The following is a 21,862-nucleotide window of genomic DNA, read 5'->3' as shown; positions in this document are numbered from 1 at the left end:
CAGAACTGTTATAAGAAAAAAAATCAGAGGGAATGAATTACATAAAAATATCTGAGGGATTTACCTATATTTTCGGTGAAAAATTACTCTTAGGCACTGAGTTCTTCATGTTCGATATCAGGGGCCTTGAAAAGTCATAGTTCGATTTTGACAATTTTTCCACAAGTGTGACATCACTCAAATACAGTATTTGCGTAATGTTTTATGCCGCTATCTTCATTTGTTCCTAATGTATATATGTATGTATAATAAAGTGAACGAATCAAAAGAATTCAAAATTGAGTTATATGGGAAGTAGAATTGAGTTATATATTCCACCCGTGTCATCAGGGTGTCAAGAAAGTGTTATATACCGAATTTCATTGAAATCTGTTGAGTAGTTCTTGAGATATGGTTTTTGACCCATAAGTGGGCGACGCCATGCCCATTTTCCATTTTGTAAAAAAATCTCAGTGCAGCTTCCTTCTGCCATTTCTTATGTAAAATTTGGTGTTTCTGACGTTTTTCGTTAGAGAGTTAACCCACTTTTAGTAATATCAACCTAACCTTTGTATGGGAGGTGGGCGTGGTTATTATCCGAATTCTTTCATTTTTGGACTGTATAAGGAAATGGCTAAAATAAACGACTGCAGAAAGTTTGGTTTATATAGCTTTATTGGTTTGCGAGTTATATGCAAAAAACCTATTTGGGGCGAGGTCACTCCCACTTTTCCAAAAAAATTACATCCAAATGTGCCCCTCCCTAATGGGATCCTATGTTCCAAATTTCATTTTCATAACTTTATTTATTGCTTAGTTAGGACACTGTATAGGTTTTCGGTTTCCGCCATTTTATGGGCGTGGCAGTGGACCGATTTTGCCCATTTTCGAAAGCAACCTCCTCACGGTGCCAAGGAATGTGTGTTCCAAGTTTCATTAAGATATCATCCGGATTTCAAATCCACTCGTCATCCTGATCATTTATGTATATATAACCCCATATCTAACTCTTATATTTCTTGGTGACACAAACAGCCGTTATGTGAACAAAAGTATTATACTCTGTGTAACAGGTTGCGAGAGTATAAAAATGAGCGTACTAAATATCTATATATGGAATGCTAACGGTATTAACCAACATAAATTGGAACTTATTAGATTTCTGTCTGAAAAATCATAGATGTAATGTTAATATCACAGACTCATCTAACAAACAAAAACAATTTCAAAATACCGAGGTCATAAAACCGATTTCAATGTACGGCAGTAAACTGTGGGGTACGACCTGTGCAACCATTATGTATATAATTCAGAGATTCCAATCAAAAATGCTTAGAACAATCACGTGCTCACCATGGTACATGCGTAATGAAAATATCCATAAAGATCTTGGTATTCTCATGGTAAAGAATGAAGCAGAGAACAGTAGAAACAAATATTTATCCAAACTCCGAGATCACACAAACCCATTGGCTAATGCTTTAGTACATTCTTATAATCAATCACGTCTAAAAAGAAGAGATATGCCAATACACTGAAGAGCAACGTTTCACCAAAACAACTCAATCACTTGGTTGAGCTTGTCTAGTTATACTCTCGCAACAAAAGTTGCTTTTGTTCACATAACGGTTGTTTGTAACACCTAAAACTAAACGAGTTAGATATAGGGTTATATATACCAAAGTGATCAGGGTGACGAGTAGATTTGAAATTCGGATGTCTGTCCGTCCGTCCGTCTGTCCGTCTGTGCAAGCTGTAACTTGAGTAAAAATTAAGATATCTTGACGAAACTTGGTACAAATATTCCTTGACACCATAAGAAGATCAAGTTCGAAAATGGGCAGAATCGGACCATTGCCACGCCCACAAAATGGCGAAAACTAAAAACACATAAAGTGTCACAACCAAGCCATAAATTATATAAACCAAACTTTCTGCAGTCGGTTCTCTAACATACCCCACCACATACCATGAAAATTGTTGAAATCGGATAATAACCACGCCCACCTCCCATACAAAGGTTAGGTTGAAAATTACTAAAAGTAGGTTAACTAACTAACGAAAAACGTCAGAAACACTAAATTTTGCAGAAGAAATAGCAGAAGGGAGCTGTACTCAGATCTTTTTACAAAATGGAAAATGGGCGTGGCATCGCCCACTTATGGGTCAAAAACCATATCTCAAGAACTACTCGACCGATTCGAATGAAATTCGGTATGTAATATTTTTGACACCCTGATAACACGTATAAAAAATGGGCGAAATCGGTAACTCAATTTCGAAATCCATCTTATTCCTTCACTTTATAATGTAAACATATGGAACCAATGAAGATAACGGAATAAAACTTTACACAATTAGTGCATATCATCTTTGGCTTCACTTGTGAAAAAATTGTCGAAAACGGAGCATAACTTTTCAAGGCCCCAGATATCGAACATGTTGAACTCAGCGCCTAAGGATGAATTTTAACCGAAAATATGGGTAAATCTCTCAGATATCTCAATTTAATTCAGAGGAAATTGTTTTATAATTCTAATAGTGTTTCTCTGTTCCAAAAATTATTAAAATCGGGTCATAACATTTCCATATACCTCATTGTAGGTTTTTCAAAAGTATCTTCTCCTAGCTCCCATATACCTAATTATAGGTTTTTATACTCTCGCAACAAAGTTGCTAAGAGAGTATTATAGTTTTGTTCACATAACGGTTGTTTGTAACACCCAAAACTAAACGAGTTATATATACCAAAGTGATTAGGGTGAAAAGTGGAGTTCAAATCCGAATGTCTGTCTGTCCGTCCGTCCGTCCGTCCGTCTGTGCAAGCTGTAACTTGAGTAAAAATTAAGATATCAGCAGAAGGGAGCTGTACTCAGATCTTTTTACAAAATGGAAAATGGGCGTGGCATCGCCCACTTATGGGTCAAAAACCATATCTCAGGAACTACTCGACCGATTTCAATGAAACTTGGTTTGTAATAGTTTCCTTACATCCCAATAATATGTTGTGAAAATAGGCCAAATCGCTTCACAACCACGCCTACTTCCTATATACCAGAACTTTGAAGACGATCTGAATCGGTTACTTTACAATATATAAAGTAAGCACTAGTGAAGATATCGGTGCAGAACTTTGCACAAATACTATGTTTATAGTGTGGCAGCCTCATTCTAAAAATCGCCGAAATCGGACCATAGGTTTTTAAGGCCCATATATCGAACACGGGACCTCGGTGCTTCTAACCTAATATTAGGGTTTCTAACTTTCAATAGACTTTATACAATATATATGACGAATATGTGGGTCAAATTGTGTATTATATGTATAATATAAATAAAGTTAAATAAATAAATTGCGAGAGTATAAAATGTTCGGTTACACCCGAACTTAGCCCTTCCTTACTTGTTCAAAAATAGCTTTATTCCGCATATATGTATTGGTTAAATTTCTTCAATAAATTGCGAGAGTATAAAATGTTCGGTTGCACCCGAACTTAGCCTTTCCTTACTTGTTTTAATTAAAATTAGGATTTTATAACTTATTGTTAGGCTTCAAAGAGCAGATTCAATAAATAAACAAATATTGAAAAAAAAACTATAATAGTAACTTTTGTTGCGAGGGTATAAAAATAATCAGTTCAGAGTTTGCTTTAGCTTATTAACAATAGGGTGGGGAGCTAAAGAAATTTGGCTCAACATATTCAATAGGCTTCTTCAGGGGCGGTCAACCGCCGTGGAAGTAATTTTCACTGTTGAGAAAGTTTTTCGAAAGTGAAACGACCGAATCTGCACAAAAATGAATCAAAACAATCACATAATTATTTCGGCATACATACACTCCTCGTCAATAGGCTCGACGCACCCGTACTTACAATAACATTCAGTTTAGAGCTTTTATTTCAGATTCAGTTATACAAAAGATGATATGCAAAAGCCATTGTTATTCAATGATATTTCAGGGATAATCTTCAAAAGATTAAAAGAAATTAACGAAATTATGGTTTTCAAACATTTTCTTGGAGTCGAGTTTCAGAATGAACAATCCAAGGCTTGTACCCTTCCTCGAATTGAAGCCGTTTTTCTTTGCGTATTGCATTCAGAAGTGGATGTTTCATCATTTTTAAACGCTAAATATGTTTTGCATTTTTGATTGTACGCGAAACGTTTGAAAATATTGTGTTTACTCAGGGTAATTCCTTGATCTTAGTTGCCGACTTAGTAGAATACTAACCAATAATAATAATAATTGTACTGTTTTTCGCTGTTTAAAGTTTTTTTCATATTCTTCTAGACATTTGAAACGTCTGTCAATAGTTCCTGAGCAGCACTTTATAACTCGAAGATCTCCATAACTCGAACTTTTGTATAAGCAATAGGAATAGGATAGAAATTAAATTTCATAAAAATTTTCTTCCATAACTCGAAGATCTCCATTACTCGAACTCTTGACGCCAAATTTCCTTCCATAAAACGAACTTCTCGAACAGGGCATAATAAAAAAATTCAAAATTTTACTATCGAGGCACAATTTTAAAAGAGTCCCTATATATGGTATGGAGGAGAAAAAAAAATGTTATTACTCTAATGGATTTCATAAATCGTGTAACAAAGGCATGAGATACAGACGTCAAGAGCCAAACAATAGCAAAGTGCAACCAACAAAATTACAGAATTAATGTTTTTATTTATGTACAAAAAACTTTATGCGATGTAAATAATTAAAACTGTGCATAAAACTATATTTTACAGCTTTTTTTAATTTATATTTTATGAACTTTCATAAGAAAAAGTTTTGCTCAACTATAACGGGTTCCATTCTCGTTCCTGAAATAGTTTGACACACGCATACGTCACTTTCATTGTTCTCTCCATTTTTTTACAGGGCTTTACATTTCCGGAGGACGCGGGTTACCCCATCGAATCCGATGTTGCCAAATATTATCTGATGGAAACACACTACAACAATTTACAACCTAATAATTTCCAGAGCTATAATCGTCAAATGGCTGATAATTCCGGCTTAAGAATTTACTTCACCCACGTACTGCGTCCGAATGACGCTGGCATTCTTTCAATTGGTAATTATGCAATAATTTTAAGCACTTCGTATTAGGATAATTGTTAATAGAATAGTACAATATTGATTATACTGAAGATCTGTCCCAAATGTTACATAGATGAATAACTGTTGACGAACACGAATGGCAATCATTCGTCAGTCTGATCGCGTGCCACTAAACCTGTTCCAAAATCGCTTTATTTACCAGTGCCAGTGCAATGACAACACTTAAAATAAAAGTGAAAATAAAAAAGTACATATATTACATTATACCCCCTACTTATTGTCGTGTGCTTGCGTTCTTAATTTCATGTTTACTGAAATGAAATCGTCAGAATGGACAGCAATAACAATTTTCCTTCACTTTTTATGTAATTGAAAATATTGGTTTTGTTGAAGTTCGCTTTTACCTGACCTTACACGCAACCCTATACTACATCACTTGAGTTGGCGCAAATTCCGCCTTTCGAGCTCCACATTGTACTCGTTGTCCGGAAGCCACAACAGCATTGGGCAAAATTGCATAGACAATGGCTACACTGAACGAATGGACAAACTTATATTGATTTTTTAATTGACTGATTTTTTTAAAGCATACATTTAATGTGCATATCTGCCGCTAAAAAGTGGTAATTAATTTTTTTAATTATAATGGTAATTATAGTTTTTAAGTAATATTTGCTTTAGTATTTCTTGTACGGTTGCATCACTTTGGTTGTGAGACACTGTATGTGCATAGATATATAAAATGGAAGTTTGGCGCGGAAATTATACTTAGCGCAACTTCACCTGGCCAAGCATGGATATTTTCGCGCGATAATTTCGTCAAAAATATAACCGAATTTATATTTCATGCTGTGCTTTCGTGCACGTCAATCGAAATTCGTATTAAAAACACGAAAGGATACTTTTGATGTGGTATTGTGCGAGTTGTGAGAGTCGAAATTGGAAAATTGAAATTGTAATGGGAATCAATGTGAGCATGGTGAGGTGGCAATGGAAATGAAAATAAAATATTGCTACAGTCAACAAATATTGTACTAAAAATATAAGGAAATAACTCAAGCAAATGGATAACCCGTTATTGTAGGTATTCATAAAGATTTTATTAATACATACTTTTAACTGTTTCAATCGATTTAAGGGCGTATTGATTTTTTGTTTATTGAATTATATTATATAATATATTTATATCGAACACGCTTTTTTAGGTATGGATCCAAATTGGCGACACATAATTCCTCCCGGTCAAAGGGAAGTAATCTCTGAAGGCCAATGTATTGAAGATTGTACAGCCTATGCTTTTCCTGCGCAGGGAATAAACATTTTTGCGGTGATGATGCGAACACACCAAATTGGCAAAAAGGTTAAGCTTCGGCAGGTATGTATGGGACTTTATATTTATTTGTTGACTGATTATTATGCAATATTTTATATTTTTAGTCTTCTGAGCTTCTAAGCATTGATATAGCCACTATGAGATAGTATCATGATTTAAAAAATTGGATCACGAGAAACAAAATACCATATCGAGTTCTTTATTTTTAATACGCTTTTATTAGCTTCACATGTATGTATGTTTCTTTGTATGTTTGTAACTTTTTCCACTGCAAGAAGGCGATCAGAAGTGTGTGCAACTCAGCAAAAAGATGCGCTTAAAAGTATACAACATATGTCTATAAATACATATCTTTAATGAAAGTATACTTTTATAGAAAAGCTGTGCATACTTATATAGCGGGGAATTTAAAATGCAAAGACGCACTTAACAAAAATGCGTAATAACATCAATGTAAAAATAAAAGCAGACCAAGAGAAATAATATGAAATTATGCAAACCCAATAAATAAAATAATAAAATTTAGTTTTGTAATTGGCCTACATTAAACACTTCCGTAAAGCAACTGCAATAGAAAACTCGTTTTAAAATGCTTTTCCACCTGTATCTTCAAATGGTTGTAACTTATTTTTAGTAGTACCAAAAATATTTGAGCGACACTGTAAGGAAGTGCCCTAAAAGTATGTAACGCCTACCTATAAGATTCAACCCTCGATGGAGTTACTTGAATAACATATGTATGTATGTACATATGTTCCAAAATATCTCTATAAAAGACAATTAGTAACAGGAAGGTTCTGCGTAAGGTGGTGCGGCTTTTTGCGTTTAAGTCTTTCTTTCCATTCGCTTTGAGCGACAAGAGCAGAGGCTTCGGTGTTCACATGGTGAGTAAGTCTTTCCATGTGAGATTTTGCAAGTTTGTGGATTGATGCGGCAACTGAGTCAATTCCGAGATCGCGTTCAAGATCTTTGACGTGATCTTCATTGACGGCGCATCTTAGAATTTTGTTTTGAAATCGCTGAATTTGTGCGACAGTGCTGGGGCTTGAGTAGTCCCAAAGTTGAATACCATAAGTCCAAACTGATTTGAGTATTTGCTTATAAATAAGAACTTGGTTAAATGTGGATAGAGCAGAGTTTCTGCCCGATAGCCAATACATATTTCTGAATTTTATTTCTAATTCTTCTTTTTTTTTAACATGTGCTCTCCATTTAAGTTTCAAGTCATACCAAGGTATTTCGCAGTGTTGTGATATGGTATTTGTACACCGTTTATGTACAGTGGCATATATCTGATATTATTGTAGGTGAAATCCACATGTACTGATTTAGTTTCGTTTAATTTTATTCGCCATTTGGATGCCCATTCATAAATTTTGTTTAAGTGTTGTTGTAATTTGATAGTTGATTCAGTCTGTGTTTTACCGACAGTCAAAACAGCAGTGTCATCGGCAAATGTTGCTGTAGTACAATTGTCATCGTTAGGTAGATCACACGTAAAAAGTAAGTAGAGAATGGGACCTAACAAGCTACCCTGAGGAAAACCGGCTTTTATTTCCTTTAAGTCAGAGTACATATCTCCATGTTTAATTCGAAAAAAGCGGTCCGAAATGTATGATTTTAAAATATTGTAATATTCTGTTAGTAAAAGCACCTTAATTTTGTTTAGGAGTCCGCCATGGCAAACTTTATAAAAAGCTTTGGAAACGTCGAGAAAGACGGCCAAACAAACTTTTCTTTCTTCAAAAGCATTTTCAATAACTCACCGTAGACATAGAACTGTACCCAGTCATTCGAAGAGGTTTTAATAACCTGCCTTTTGTGGTTATAGTCGCGATCCCCAATGGGTATGTTTCGCATTAAAGTCACCGCCGATGATAAATCGGTTTTTGTGGCTACTGATCAGTTCTATGTAGCTATCGCATTTTATTTGATGTCTTGGAGGACTGTAAACCGCAGAAAGAGACAAGTTATTGACACTATCTATCGTTATAGTTGTTGCTTGAAATTCATCTGCAGGTTTGCTGTTTTCTTGGTGGTGTTTAATATTGCTTCTTATTATAATGGCAGCTCCTCCTCGTGCACAATTATTCGTATGTATTGCATGATATGTTGCAAAATTTCTAAATTTAATATGAGTTTCCGATATTAGTTCATTTTGGTGTTTAATTAAGCCGTTTGCATTCCATAGCACATTTCACACATCTTGCTTGCTTGCCACAGTAATTGTGAGTATGAGTAATTTTCAGTTGCTTCGAAGGTAAGAAGAAACATATCTAGCGGCTCCTTCGTTTTCCATTTAAGTTTGTTAACTGCCTTTATAGATTTGAATCTTTTTTCATGAAAATCAAACATTATATCCTCTGGCTTATTTGAGTGATGTAAGTTTTTGACCATTACTTTAATTGGTCGCGATTGCTTATTCTCGTAAGAAAACCATGGTAAACTCTCATTAGATAAGATTTTGGTTAACTATCTGTAATCATCAGCGTCTGATGTATTGATATTATAGACAATGTTACTTCTTAATAATAATTTGATAGAAAAACCTTTTTTAGCTTCCTTATTCGTAATATTGTAAATATTATACCTGATATCATTATTGGTGGAGGCCGTGAGATTTTTTCTTCTTTTTGATCAATTATGCCTGTTTTTGTGGTATTTGACGTAGTTGGCACAATACGCTGAGGAGATAGTTCAGCATTTCTTTTTTTACTGGGTCTTTTTTCATGATCCAATCTGTTTCATGGGCAAGCTCTTCCTCATCTGTTTCAAAACTTTCATGTGTGTCTTTCTTTGTCGAATTTATATTTTTGGTTTTCAAGTACTGGTTTTCAGCTTGGAGCAAGGCTATTTTTTTTTAATTCAGCACACAGTTTGTGATTGATTCCAACTGCCTGGTTTGTTGGTTTATTATGGTTTCACAATGATTTGCCTTGTTTGCTGTAGTTACCGGGTTTTTGGGTAGTTGGCCTCCACCAAGTGTAGGCGTATGGAGAATTTCCATAATAAACCTAATTAGTAATAATAACTATATGGCAACGTTGTATACCGATTTCGGTGTATACTTTTAGGCTAATCTTAAACGAGTTCAGCTAAAAGCTTTACTACTTAGTACGCTCTTACAATTTGGTTTTTGTATTAGATTTAGATCTGCAGCTCGTATAATTTTTTCCAGCATCAAGTTAAAGAAGTCACACGATAGTGAGTCACTAGTTATATTCTCTGCACTTTAAAGGTTTTACCAAATATTACAATAAATGAACTTAATTATACAATAAGATAGTACTAAGTAATAGTAGTAAGATAATTAATCGGTTTGTTTTTCACGGTATTATCGTGACTTTGTATTATCACTGGTGGCAGAAATAATAGGCCAATTTCATAGCGCCAATAAAAGTTCATATAAACAACTGTACAACGAAGTTTGATAACGCAATTTGTGTTTAATGCATGTTTAACGTGTTCTCTCATTTATTTCCAGAATGACTGGATTAATGCTATTTGTTTTAGTTGTCAGCGTTTTAAATTGGCAAAAATAATAGGGATGCTCAACATAAATTTTTTTAAAAAATAAAATATCGAAACAAAAGAGGTTATTAATATTTCGGTTGAATAGATAAATAAATAAGAAATAATATTAGGTTTGTAATTTAATGGAATACAAGTAGAATATAGGCCGCGCACTGGGTGCGACTCTCTTGATCGAACAATAATGGCGAAACTATACAAGAAAAGGAAAGGTTTAAATTTACGAGTAGGCACTTGGTTCACCAAAATTGAAGGGAACATGCGTGGATCGGACGAAACCAAAGTAAAACTAACCAAAATAGCTCGGATCTGACGGAAAACGTAACAATAGGTGTCCTGAAATACAAGTGTGTAATCATACGTACAAAATTAAAAGAGGTGGTTTGATTATGGCATGGGGTTATTTCTCTTCATCGGTTGTCGGAACGATAGAATGTGTGCAGTAGACTACCTGCGCATTCTCAAAACAACAATGAAACCGTACGTTGAAGAAGAGACGCCTTGAAAATGGGATTTTATGCAGGACAACGGTCCCAAGCACTTAGCAAATATCGTCAAGAATTGGTTATATTACGAATCCATTTCCGTTCTGGAGTACTACAAGAACGTTTTGTATAGCATTTTGATAGATGTTTGTGCCAAATTGGTGGTATCTATGTCCCAATGATGTCAGAAACTGCTAAAAATAAAAGAATCTACCACAAAATATTAAAAGTTAATGAATTGATAATATTGGTAAATTACAACCAAAATAGGAAGAAGATATATAATATCAAATAAAAATAATGTTAAATTTAGTGCATCTAGAAAAAGAAACGAAAAAAATACCAAAAATTATGTTAAAAAACCAAGAACTATGTCCGTCCCTATTATTTCTGCCACCAGTGTATGTGGATTGCCGTCTTTAATCCTACCTTTCATATTGTCCATATTTAAATTTGATTTTTGAATTATTTAAAATACTCATAAAAAAGTATAATAATGTGGATTCGTTGGGTTTACAATAATTAGAAAAATAATGGCAAATTAATATGCAAAATAATTGTCAAACATAATCACTTACGGTGCAATTCCCTTGAGTTTCATACGTGCTTTGACTATAAGACCATACTATCATCTGACTTTTTTATTTTTAATAATAGAATAATTACTAACATTTTTTGAAGATATTGTACTGGAAAATGTTTTAAAAATAGTTATATAATTTGTTTGGTTTTATCCTTAGCTATAAGCTGCCAGCAATGTATTTCCGTGGAACTAACCATTGATATAATATTTGCAGATCCGACAGACTGAAGAACTTTTTCCAATCTTGATGGACACCAACATCGACCCAACGTATCAAGAATTTCGCCATCTGCCTGCTCCAGTGCGGTCTTTGCCTGGGGATCGGCTCATTGTTGAGTGTATTTACGACAGCTCCACACGAAAAGCCATTACCCTTGGTAAGTAGCCATTACAGGAGAAGCGTACCACAGTTGAGCGTGGATGTAGCAACATTGTGAATAGTTAAACCAAAAGAACGACAGTCAAATTGCAAAATGCATGTATGAAGGCGCTCCACATTTCGCCTGCAAACAAATCGTTTAGAGAGAGTTACCTATGGTTGCACACCGCAATCAACTGTCTACAACACTTTCAGAGGCACGCATCCCTTTCCATAGTGTTTATATGCGCAATGAAAGCACCGTTTTCATTGACGCGTTTCTCGCTAGATATCAAACAAAGTAGTATGAGCAGAATATTCAAGTGCCATATACAAATGGGTATATATACGTATGTAAGAATAAAAGTAAATATTGTATACCAACACAAATACTTTTTGCTTTTATCGTAATAGTCTCAAGGTACCAACCCTTTACCTTCTATTTAAAAAATAATGCAGTTTATTTTGATTCTGGACAAATGATAACCACTTTTATTCAACCAATCCATTTAGTACCCATTTTTGAAATTTCAGTCATAGTTACATTATTATTTCGTTTCGTTGCAGGTGGCCTGACTATGAAAGAGGAGAGTTGCACGGTACTGACACTTTATTACCCGCGCCAAAAGGAACTTACCACATGTCACTCCTTACCAAGTTTACCAACGGTGCTCCACTCGCTAGGAATCGAAGAACTTGCAACGTAAGTTTTTTATTTATGTAACGTTATTGAATCACTTTTATTCACAAAACAAAATAAGAGTAATAGCTCCCCTTTTCGGAAAGAATTGGCTCTCTATATATTCAAGTAATTCTTATCGTAGATTCCTTCACATTTAATTAGTACTAGCTGAGCCCGAAGACTTTACCCTGCGCGAAATTATTTGTTTTGAAAAGAAAACAAAGTGGATTTATATTGCATTGAAAATATTTATTTGCGAATTATTCGATGGCTGCGTCACATTTAGTCGGATTCAATTACATGGTTTCGGCGCATGAAGATTGCGAAGCATAGCAATGACGGATCCAACTTTGAGACGCAAATGATGCGGCGGCATGTCAGGCAAATCCAAAGAATTTAGAATCGTATAGTTTAAGTTATCAACATCGGTATTTATAACTGCTAAAATTGCTATCCTTAACCTATCGTAGTTACGATAATTTTGAACAATGTTGGGATAAACATTCGCGATGAGTTCATCTTTCGTTGAAGTGAATTGACAAATGGCATTTGGAATTGTTATCAAACCATTGAAAGTCTCAACCGGTATTTGCCCATTTCCAATCCTTAGCTGTTCTTCTGCGGTGCTATACTGTTGCTTTCGAAATAACATGAAACGTTTGTCAAAAATCGCCTGATAACAAGAGCATTACGCCACCAAAGCAGCGATTATTATTCCACAGAACTTCCGACTTTTCCGAATTTTTATACTCTCGCAACATGTCGCACAAGTTATTATAGTTTTATTCACATAACGGTTGTTTGTATCACCCAGAAATAAAAGAGTTAGATATGGGGTTATATATATAAATGATCAGGATGACGAGTTAAGTTGAAACCCGAATGTCTGTCCGTCCGTCTGTCTGTCCGTCTGTCCGTGCAAGCTATAACTTGAGTAAAAATTGAGATATCCTAATGAAACTTGTAACACATATTCAGAGGCGCCCTGAGGTTGCTTTCGAAGAAGGGTAAAATCGGTCCACTGCCACGCCCACAAAATGGCGAAAACCGAAAACACACAAAGTGTCATAACAATCACATTAGGGAGAAGCATATCTGGGTGTAATTTTTTTTCAAGTAGTCGTGGCGTCGATTTTAACGCCAGGGTGGGTAAAGAAGGTGTCTTTGGCACAACAGTCGGAAAATTCAGCCTCCATGACGAAACATCGCCAAACGGCCTGAGGCTGATCGACTTCGCTGGGGCCCGAAATATGGTTGTCTGTAGTACCAGATTCCAGCATAAACAAATTCATCAAGCAACGTGGCTGTCCCCTGATCGAAACACGCGCAACCAAATCGATCACGTTGTGATAGACGGAAGACATGTCTCCAGTGTTTTAGACGTGCGTACGCTCCGAGGACCAAACATTGACTCGGACCATTATCTAGTAGCAGCAAAGATACGCACTCGCCTCTGTGCAGCAAAGAACGCCCGTCAACAAACACAAGGAAGGTTCGACGTCGAAAAGCTGCAATCACAACCGACAGCCGAACGATTTTCTACTCGACTTGCACTCCTGCTCTCTGAGAGCACTCATCAGCATCTCGATATAAGGGAGCTGTGGAACGGCATCTCAAACTCATTGCATACCACTGCAGCCGAAACAATTGGTCTCCGGCAACGCCAGAAAACCAGTTGGTACGATGAGAATTGTCGTTCCGCAGTGGAGAGAAAACAGACTGCCTACCTCGCAACGTTGCGATCGACCACAACACGTTCGGGGTGGGATAGATATCGAGAACTGAAGAGGGAAGCGAGACGCATTTGCAGACGTAAAAAGAAAGAGGCCGAAATGCGTGAGTATGAAAAGCTTGAAAAGCTGGCCGACATGGGTAATGCTCGAAAATTTTATGAAAAGATGAGGCGATTAACAGAAGGTTTCAAGACCGGAGCATTATCATGTAGGGACCGAGAAGATAATCTGGTAACGGATGTCCAGAGCACACTGGGATTATGGAGGGAACACTTCTCCGACCTGCTCAATGGCAGTGAAAGTACAACACCAGGAGATGGCGAACCCGATTCCCCAATCGATGACGATGGAATAGATGTTCCATTACCCGACCATGAAGAAATTCGAATAGCAATTACCCGCTTGAAGAACAACAAAGCGGCGGGGGCCGATGGATTACCGGCCGAGCTATTCAAATACGGCGGCGAAGAACTGATAAGGTGCATGCATCAGCTTCTTTGTAGAATATGGTCGGAAGAAAGCATGCCTGACGATTGGAATCTTAGTGTGCTCTGCCCAATCCATAAGAAGGGAGACCCCACAATCTGCGCCAACTACCGTGGTATAAGTCTCCTCAATATCGCATATAAGGTTTTGTCGAGCGTATTGTGTGAAAGACTAAAGCCCACCGTCAACGAACTGATTGGACCTTATCAGTGTGGCTTTAGACCTGGAAAATCCACAATGGACCAGATATTCACCATGCGCCAAATCTTGGAAAAGACCCGAGAGAGAAGAATCGATACTCACCATCTTTTTATCGATTTTAAAGCTGCCTTCGATAGCACGAAAAGGAGCTGCCTTTATGCCGCGATGTCTGAATTTGGTATCCCTGCAAAACTAATACGGCTATGTAAGCTGACGTTGAGCAACACCAAAAGCTCCGTCAGGATCGGGAAGGACCTCTCCGAGCCGTTCGATACCAAACGAGGTTTCAGACAGGGTGACTCACTATCGTGCGACTTCTTCAATCTATTGCTGGAAAAAATAATACGAGCTGCAGAACTAAATAGAAAGGGTACAATCTTCTACAAGAGCGTACAGCACCTGGCGTATGCCGATGATATTGATATCATCGGAAGCAACAACCGCGCCGTTTGTTCTGCGTTTTCCAGACTAGATAAAGAAGCAAAGCGTATGGGTCTGGTGGTGAATGAGGACAAGACGAAATATCTCCTGTCATCAAACAAACAGTCGGCGCACTCGCGTCTTGGCTCCCACGTCACTGTTGACAGTCATAACTTTGAAGTTGTAGATAATTTCGTTTATCTGGGAACCAGCATTAACAACACCAACAATGTCAGCCTTGAAATCCAACGCAGAATCACTCTTGCCAACAGGTGCTACTTTGGACTGAGTAGGCAATTGAAAAGTAAAGTCCTCTCTCGACGACCCAAAATCAAACTCTATAAGTCGCTCATTATTCCCGTCCTGATGTATGGCGCTGAAGCGTGGACGATGACAACATCCGATGAGACGACTCTTGGGGTTTTCGAGAGAAAGGTTTTGCGCAAGATTTATGGTCCTCTAAACATTGGCAACGGCGAATACCGCAGACGATGGAACGATGAGCTGTACGATTTATACGACGACATTGACATAGTTCAGCGAATAAAAAGACAGCGGCTACGCTGGCTAGGTCATGTTGTACGGATGGAAGAAAACACTCCAGCTCTGAAAGTATTCGATGCAGTACCCGCTGGAGGAAGCCGCGGAAGAGGACGACCTCCACTCCGGTGGAAAGACCAAGTGCAAAGTGACCTGGCTTCACTTGGTGTTTCCAGTTGGCGCCAAAAAGCAAAAAGGAGGAATGAGTGGCGCGCCCTGGTGGATTCGGCTATGATCGCTTAAAGCGGTTCCTACGCCAAATATATATATATATAGTCGTGGCCCTGCCCAAAATAGGTTTTTTGTATATATCTTGCAAATCAATTAAGCTATAAACCAAACTTTCTGTAGTCGTTTCTTTTAGCTATTTCCTTATACAGTCCAAAAATTAAAGAAATCGGATAATAACCACGCCCACCTCCCAAACAAAGGTTATGTTGAAAATTACTAAAAGTGAGTTTACTCACTAACGAAAAAAGTCAGAAACACTAAATTTTACATGAGAAATGGCAGATGAAAGCTGCACTCAGATTTTTTTACAAAATGGAAAATCGGCGTGGCGTCGTCCACTTATTGGTCAAAACCCATTTCTCAGGAACTACTAGACGGATTTCAATGAAATTCGGTGTATAAAATAAAAATGGGCGAAATCGGTTCACAAGCCCACTTCCCATATAACTCAATTCTGAATTCCATCTGATTCGTTCACTTTATTATATACACATAAGAAACCGATGAAGATAGCGGAATAAAACTTTACACAAATCCTGTATATCATCTGTGGCTGCACTTTTGGGAAATTTTGCGAAGTCGGACTATAACTTTTCAAGGCCCCGGATATCTACATGAAGAACTCAAAGCCTAAGGGTAATTTTTCACCGAAACTATCGGTGCCTTCTAATTGTATGTCACTGTTCCAAAAATTATTAAAATCGGATCAGAACTTCCCCTAGCTCCCATATACCTAATAATGTGTGGGCTTTATTCCGCATATATCGATTAATATGTGAGATATCTTAGTGAAATCGGTTTAGGAATTGCATCAGCCCTCATATACCATATGTATATGATGATTTTCGTTAGTCTATTGGACTTTATGCCGAATATATGGGTCAAATTGTGTGTTATCTTATAAAATCACAAAACTTTTAAAACTTTTAAACCTTCCCGTTCTCGAGTTTTAGCGAGAATAACGAACAGCAATATGCTGTATACATATGTATATGTATGTAGATAAATGAAGAACCGCTCCACCGATTTTGTTCAAACTTCACATAAACCATCTAATCAATAGTCCGAACAAAGCCTAAACATTTCTTAAGTTATAAAATTACAACGAACAAGTAAGGAAAGGCTAAGTTCGGGTGCAACTGAACATTTTATACTCTCTCAATTTATTGATGTAATTTTATAAAGATAGCACAATTCGACCCATATATTCGGCCTAAAGTTCAATATAATAACGAAAATCATCATAAATAGTATATGGGGACTGAGGTAAACCTGAACAAATTTCACTCGTTTTCATCACCAAGATACAATATATCGAAGATTATACGATCACTTAATTTTATATTACCTATAATTAGGTATATTGTATCTGGAGGAAGTTATGACCCGATTTTAACCATTTTTAGTACAGCGATAAACCGTTATAAGAAAAAAAATTCAGAGGGAATGAATAACATAAAATAACTGAGAGATTTACCTATATTTTCGGTGAAAAATTACCCGTAGGCACTGAGTTCTTCATGTTCGATATCAGGGGCCTTGAAAAGTCATGGTCCGATTTTGACAATTTTTCCTCAAGTGATGTCACAGTTCAAATACAGTGTTTGTGTAAAGTTTTATTCCGCTATCTTCATTGGTTCCTAAAGTATATATTATAAAGTGAACGAATCTGAAGAATTAAAAATTGAGTTATATGGGAAGTAGGCATGGTTGTGAACCGATTTCGCCCATATTCCACCCGTGTCATCAGGGTGTCAAGAATACCGAATTTCATTGAAATCGGTCGAGTAGTTCTTGATATATGGTTTGTGACCCATAAGTGGGCGATGCCACGCCCATTTTCCATTTTGTAAAAAAATCTCAGTGCAACTTCTTTCTGATATTTATTCTGTACAATTTAGTGTATCTGTATCTGTGTATCGATTTCTTTCATTTTTGGAGTGTATGAGGAAATGACTAAAAGAAACGACTGCAGAAAGTTTGGTTTATACAGTTTTTTTGGTTTGCAAGATATATACAAAAAACATATTGGGGGCGGGGCCACGCCCACTTAAAAAAAAATTACATCCAAATGTGCACCTGTCTAATGCGATTCTATGTTCCAAATTTTTATACTCTCGCAACAAAGTTGCTACGAGAGTATTATAGTTTTGTCCACATAACGGTTGGTTGTAAGTCCTAAAACTAAACGAGTTAGATATAGGGTTATATATACCAAAATGATCAGGGTGACGAGAAAAGTTCAAATCCGGATGTCTGTCTGTCCGTCCGTCTGTCCGTCCGTCCGTGCAAGCTGTAACTTGAGTAAAAATTGAGATATCTTATTGAAACTTGCCACGCCCACAAAATGGCGAAAACCGAAAACACATAAAGTGCCATAACTAAGCCATAAATAAAGCTATGGAAATAAAATTTGGTATGAAGGATCTCACTATGAAGAGGCATATTTGGATGGAATTTTTTTGGGGAAGTGGGCGTGGCCCCGCCCCCAAATAGGTTTTTTGTATATATCTCGCAAACCAATAGAGCTATATAAACCAAACTTTCTGCAGTCGTTTTTTTTAGCCACTTCCTTACACAGTCCAAAAATCGGATAATAACCACGCCCAGCTCCCATACAAAAGTTAGGTTGAAAATTACTAAAAGTGGGTTAGTTCACTAACCAAAAACGTCAGAAACACTAAATTTCACATAGGAAATTACAGATAGAAGCTACACTCAGATTTTTTACAAAAGGGAAAATGGGCGTGGCGTCGCCCACTTATGGGTCAAAAACCACATCTCAGGAACTACTCGACCGATTTCAATGAAACTTGGCTTCACAATCACGCCTACTTCCTATATACTAGAACTTTGAAGACGATCTGAATCGTTAACTTTACAATGTATAAAGTAAGCACTAGTGAAGATAGCGATGCAGAACTTTGCACTAATACTACGTTTATAGTGTGGCAGCCCCATTCTAAAAATCACCGAAATCGGACCATAGGATGTCAAGGCCCCATATAGCGAACATGAGGACCTCGGTACTTCTAACCTAAGATTAGGGTTTCTAACTTTCAATGGACTCTATACAATATATATGTACGAAATAAAGTTAAAGAAATAAATTGCGAGAGTATAAAATGTTCGGTTACACCCGAACTTAGCCCTTCCTTACTTGTTTTCATAACTTTTATTTATGGCTTATTTATGACACTGAAAAGGTTTCCGGTTTTCGCCATTTAGTGGGCGTGACAGTGGACCTATTTTGCCCATCTTCGAAAGCAACCTCCTCAGGGTACAAAGGAACATGTGTTCCAAGTTTCATTAAGATATCTTAATTTTTACTCAAGTTATCGCTTGCACGGACAGACGGACGGACAGACATGCGGATTTCAACTCCATTCGCCATGCTGATCATTTATATATTATGTATATAACCACATATCTAACTCTTTTATTTCTTGATGACACAAAAAATTGCCGTTGCTTTTTATTATTATATATTAGATTAGTCTGCTGACTATACTGAATATTGAATTGAAGGCTACACCATGTACAAAATTTAATTTCAATACGAACTTTACCGAATTCTGCCTCTATTAAAATCAGTTTCAATTAATTATTTACTATTGCATAAATATGGGATTATATGCTGACACCACCATTAGTCAAATATGTATATGTAAAGAAAATAATATACATACATTTTAAAGATATTTTGCTCATAATCTAATTAAAACAGCATAAAAATTAGCCTCCAACATCTACCAGCATAATTATTAAAATATTGCTGGTAATTTGATTTCGACTAATAGATCCATATAGATTATTTATTCAAAATCATTAATTTTGTATTTTCTGGAATTTATGTTAAAAAACCGATTTCAGGATTCTGTTAATAAAAAATCAAAAAAATTGGAATAATTGAAATATCAAATCGCATGAATTCATTTGAGATGTGATGAAATTCACCCGATTTCATTCCGATTCGAACAGCTGATAGTCAAACAACTGACATATAATAATAATTTTGTGTAAAATATATTTGTAAATATGAGCTTATTTACTATACTGAAATTATTTGAAAAAGTTGACGGGACGCATTTTTTAGATATTCCAAAGCGTTAACGTACTGAATCTGATTATTTATAGATTCCTTTCGTTCTGCTGGAGATATCTGTTCCCAAAGGGAACTGACCTCAGAAATTGTCTCCTCTCATTTTTTTATTCAACGATACTGTTCTTTTACGTTTCGTAAGAGACCAGACGTTTTCAATTATATTTAAATCTGGACTTTGAGGTGGCCAGTCCAAAGTGGTAACACCAACATCCTTTAACATTTTTGTTATCATCTTGGCTTTGTGGCATGGGGCGTTATCCTGTTGCAGAATGAAGGATTGACCAATAAGCCTATCTCCAGAAGTAAATGCATTATCATTTAGAACCCGTAAATATTGGTCTTGGTTCATCGAGCCAGTGACAGGAACGAAGTCACCCAGTCCATTATACGCTACACATCCCCAGAACATCACAGAGCCTCCACCATGGCTTACTTTTTGGCAAACGGGCCGCCTTTTCTGCCTTTGTTCCATTGGTAATCTTACAAAAAGTTATTTTTTGATGAATTATACTCAAATGAGCTTTCATCTGTCCATAGAACGCTCCTCCAGAACTCCTTTGGCTTATGGACATATTGCTTTGCGAAAGCCAGTCTTTTAAGCTTGTTTGCTTTTGTTATATATGGTACTTCCCTGACTTTATAAGTATTAAAATCACATTCTTTTAATCGTCGACGGACTGTGCGCTCGCTAATTGGAGTTTTAGCTGTCAAATTAAATTGATCTGCTCGGTCTTCACTAAAATCTGTTTTGCGCTTAGCACCTGATCTTCTTAAATTACGCATGTCATTATGATTTTTAAACTTTTTAATTTGGTAGTGCACTGTTTGACGCGACACTTTAAACTCATTGGCAATGTCTTTGACTGCTATTCCAGCGTTAAACTTTGCTACCATTGAGGATCTGGTAACCAAACTTAGCTCAGCCGTTTTACCCATGTTATTTAATAATTTTTAATAACTTTCTATTTAATAACAACGTTTAATATTATTGCTCAAAGTTAAACACAGAAGTTCTTTAATTCTCGCGGGCTTAAAAGTGTGAAAATATTTAAATAAGGATGCTGTCAAAATACTTGTGCCACGCAGAAAGCCGATGACTGCATGCATTCTTATCATCAGAAAGAGAATGCAAAAGGTAAACGAAATAAAATTTGGCATGCACATAGCTAAAAATAGATTATTTGTTTTGCGCCTCATTTTCGTACCGTTATTTGACGATTTCAAGCAACGCTAAGTTCAATAGTCAAAAAGAGTTTCGTCAAAATAATTGTGCCGACTAGTGTATACATACATATGTATTATTTATAAAAAAACACTTAAAAGAAAAAATATTATTTCCACATTGAGCGTTTTTTTACAAATTCCACAGACAAAGTTTTTTTATTCTTGTTACAGTGTAACAAAATGCTATGTTATTGTAAACCTTGATATATTCCTAAGAGAATGACGTCATTTTGGTAAGAATAGCTGGACATCTGACAGAGAACAAAGCAAATGAATTGATGACTATGTAGCAGAAGTCAAAAGGTTATACACACTTTTTTTAACTTTAAAGTTCAGCTTAATTTATAATTGGTTATATCGCCTTTGGCATCAATAACAGACTGCTATCTAGTTCGAACGCACCAATTGTGCGCTAAGTTAACTGTTAATTTATACCAAATTTCGGTAATTTAAGGTTTTCGGCCATTATCAATTATTCTCAGACATCAGATCTGCGGATCCCAACTTGATTTGCTTCACTTAAAAGTTTTATGCGTTATGATCCTTTATGATATGGATCATTGTCGTGTTGTAAAATCCAGTCAATAGTTGGAAAAAGTCGACTGACCAATACAATGGCCTGGTCCTGTGAATTGTGATTGTGAAATAACCTGATGATTTAGGATCCCTTAAAATAGTATCAAATTTTCATAACTGAAGTAAGGAAAACTTCCCCCAAAAATCATCATGTCATAATCGACCCTGCTTAGCGCATGAGCTACATATCTCTTCTCCTCACGTTGTAAGTGCATAAAGCGTTTACTAAACAAGCTCTGATATTAAAATTTAGGCTTATTTGTAATGTAATTTAAGTCAAATGAGACCGATATCTCTTTGTTGATATTAATAATTGCGAGATTATAAAAT

The 21,862-nt window shown here is 36.3% G+C and overlaps 1 protein-coding gene across 3 annotated transcripts in view; it reads left to right on the top strand.

Annotated features, from left to right (window-relative positions):
• LOC105218931 (MOXD1 homolog 2) overlaps nucleotides 1–21,862 on the top strand; it is a 167,761-nt gene that overhangs the window by 122,632 nt on the left and 23,267 nt on the right. For all 3 annotated transcript variants that reach the window (XM_054228397.1, XM_054228398.1, XM_054228399.1), the window contains 4 exons: nucleotides 4,862–5,057; nucleotides 6,250–6,419; nucleotides 11,191–11,353; nucleotides 11,902–12,037. In XM_054228397.1, the coding sequence (XP_054084372.1) occupies nucleotides 4,862–5,057; nucleotides 6,250–6,419; nucleotides 11,191–11,353; nucleotides 11,902–12,037 (665 nt within the window). The remainder of the gene's footprint in view (nucleotides 1–4,861; nucleotides 5,058–6,249; nucleotides 6,420–11,190; nucleotides 11,354–11,901; nucleotides 12,038–21,862) is intronic.

This window comes from Zeugodacus cucurbitae, chromosome 4, assembly GCF_028554725.1.
Source record: "Zeugodacus cucurbitae isolate PBARC_wt_2022May chromosome 4, idZeuCucr1.2, whole genome shotgun sequence".
Classification (NCBI taxonomy): Eukaryota; Metazoa; Arthropoda; class Insecta; order Diptera; family Tephritidae; genus Zeugodacus; species Zeugodacus cucurbitae.
Note: the sequence above shows the minus strand (reverse complement) of the source record. Positions and strands in the feature narration are given on the sequence as shown.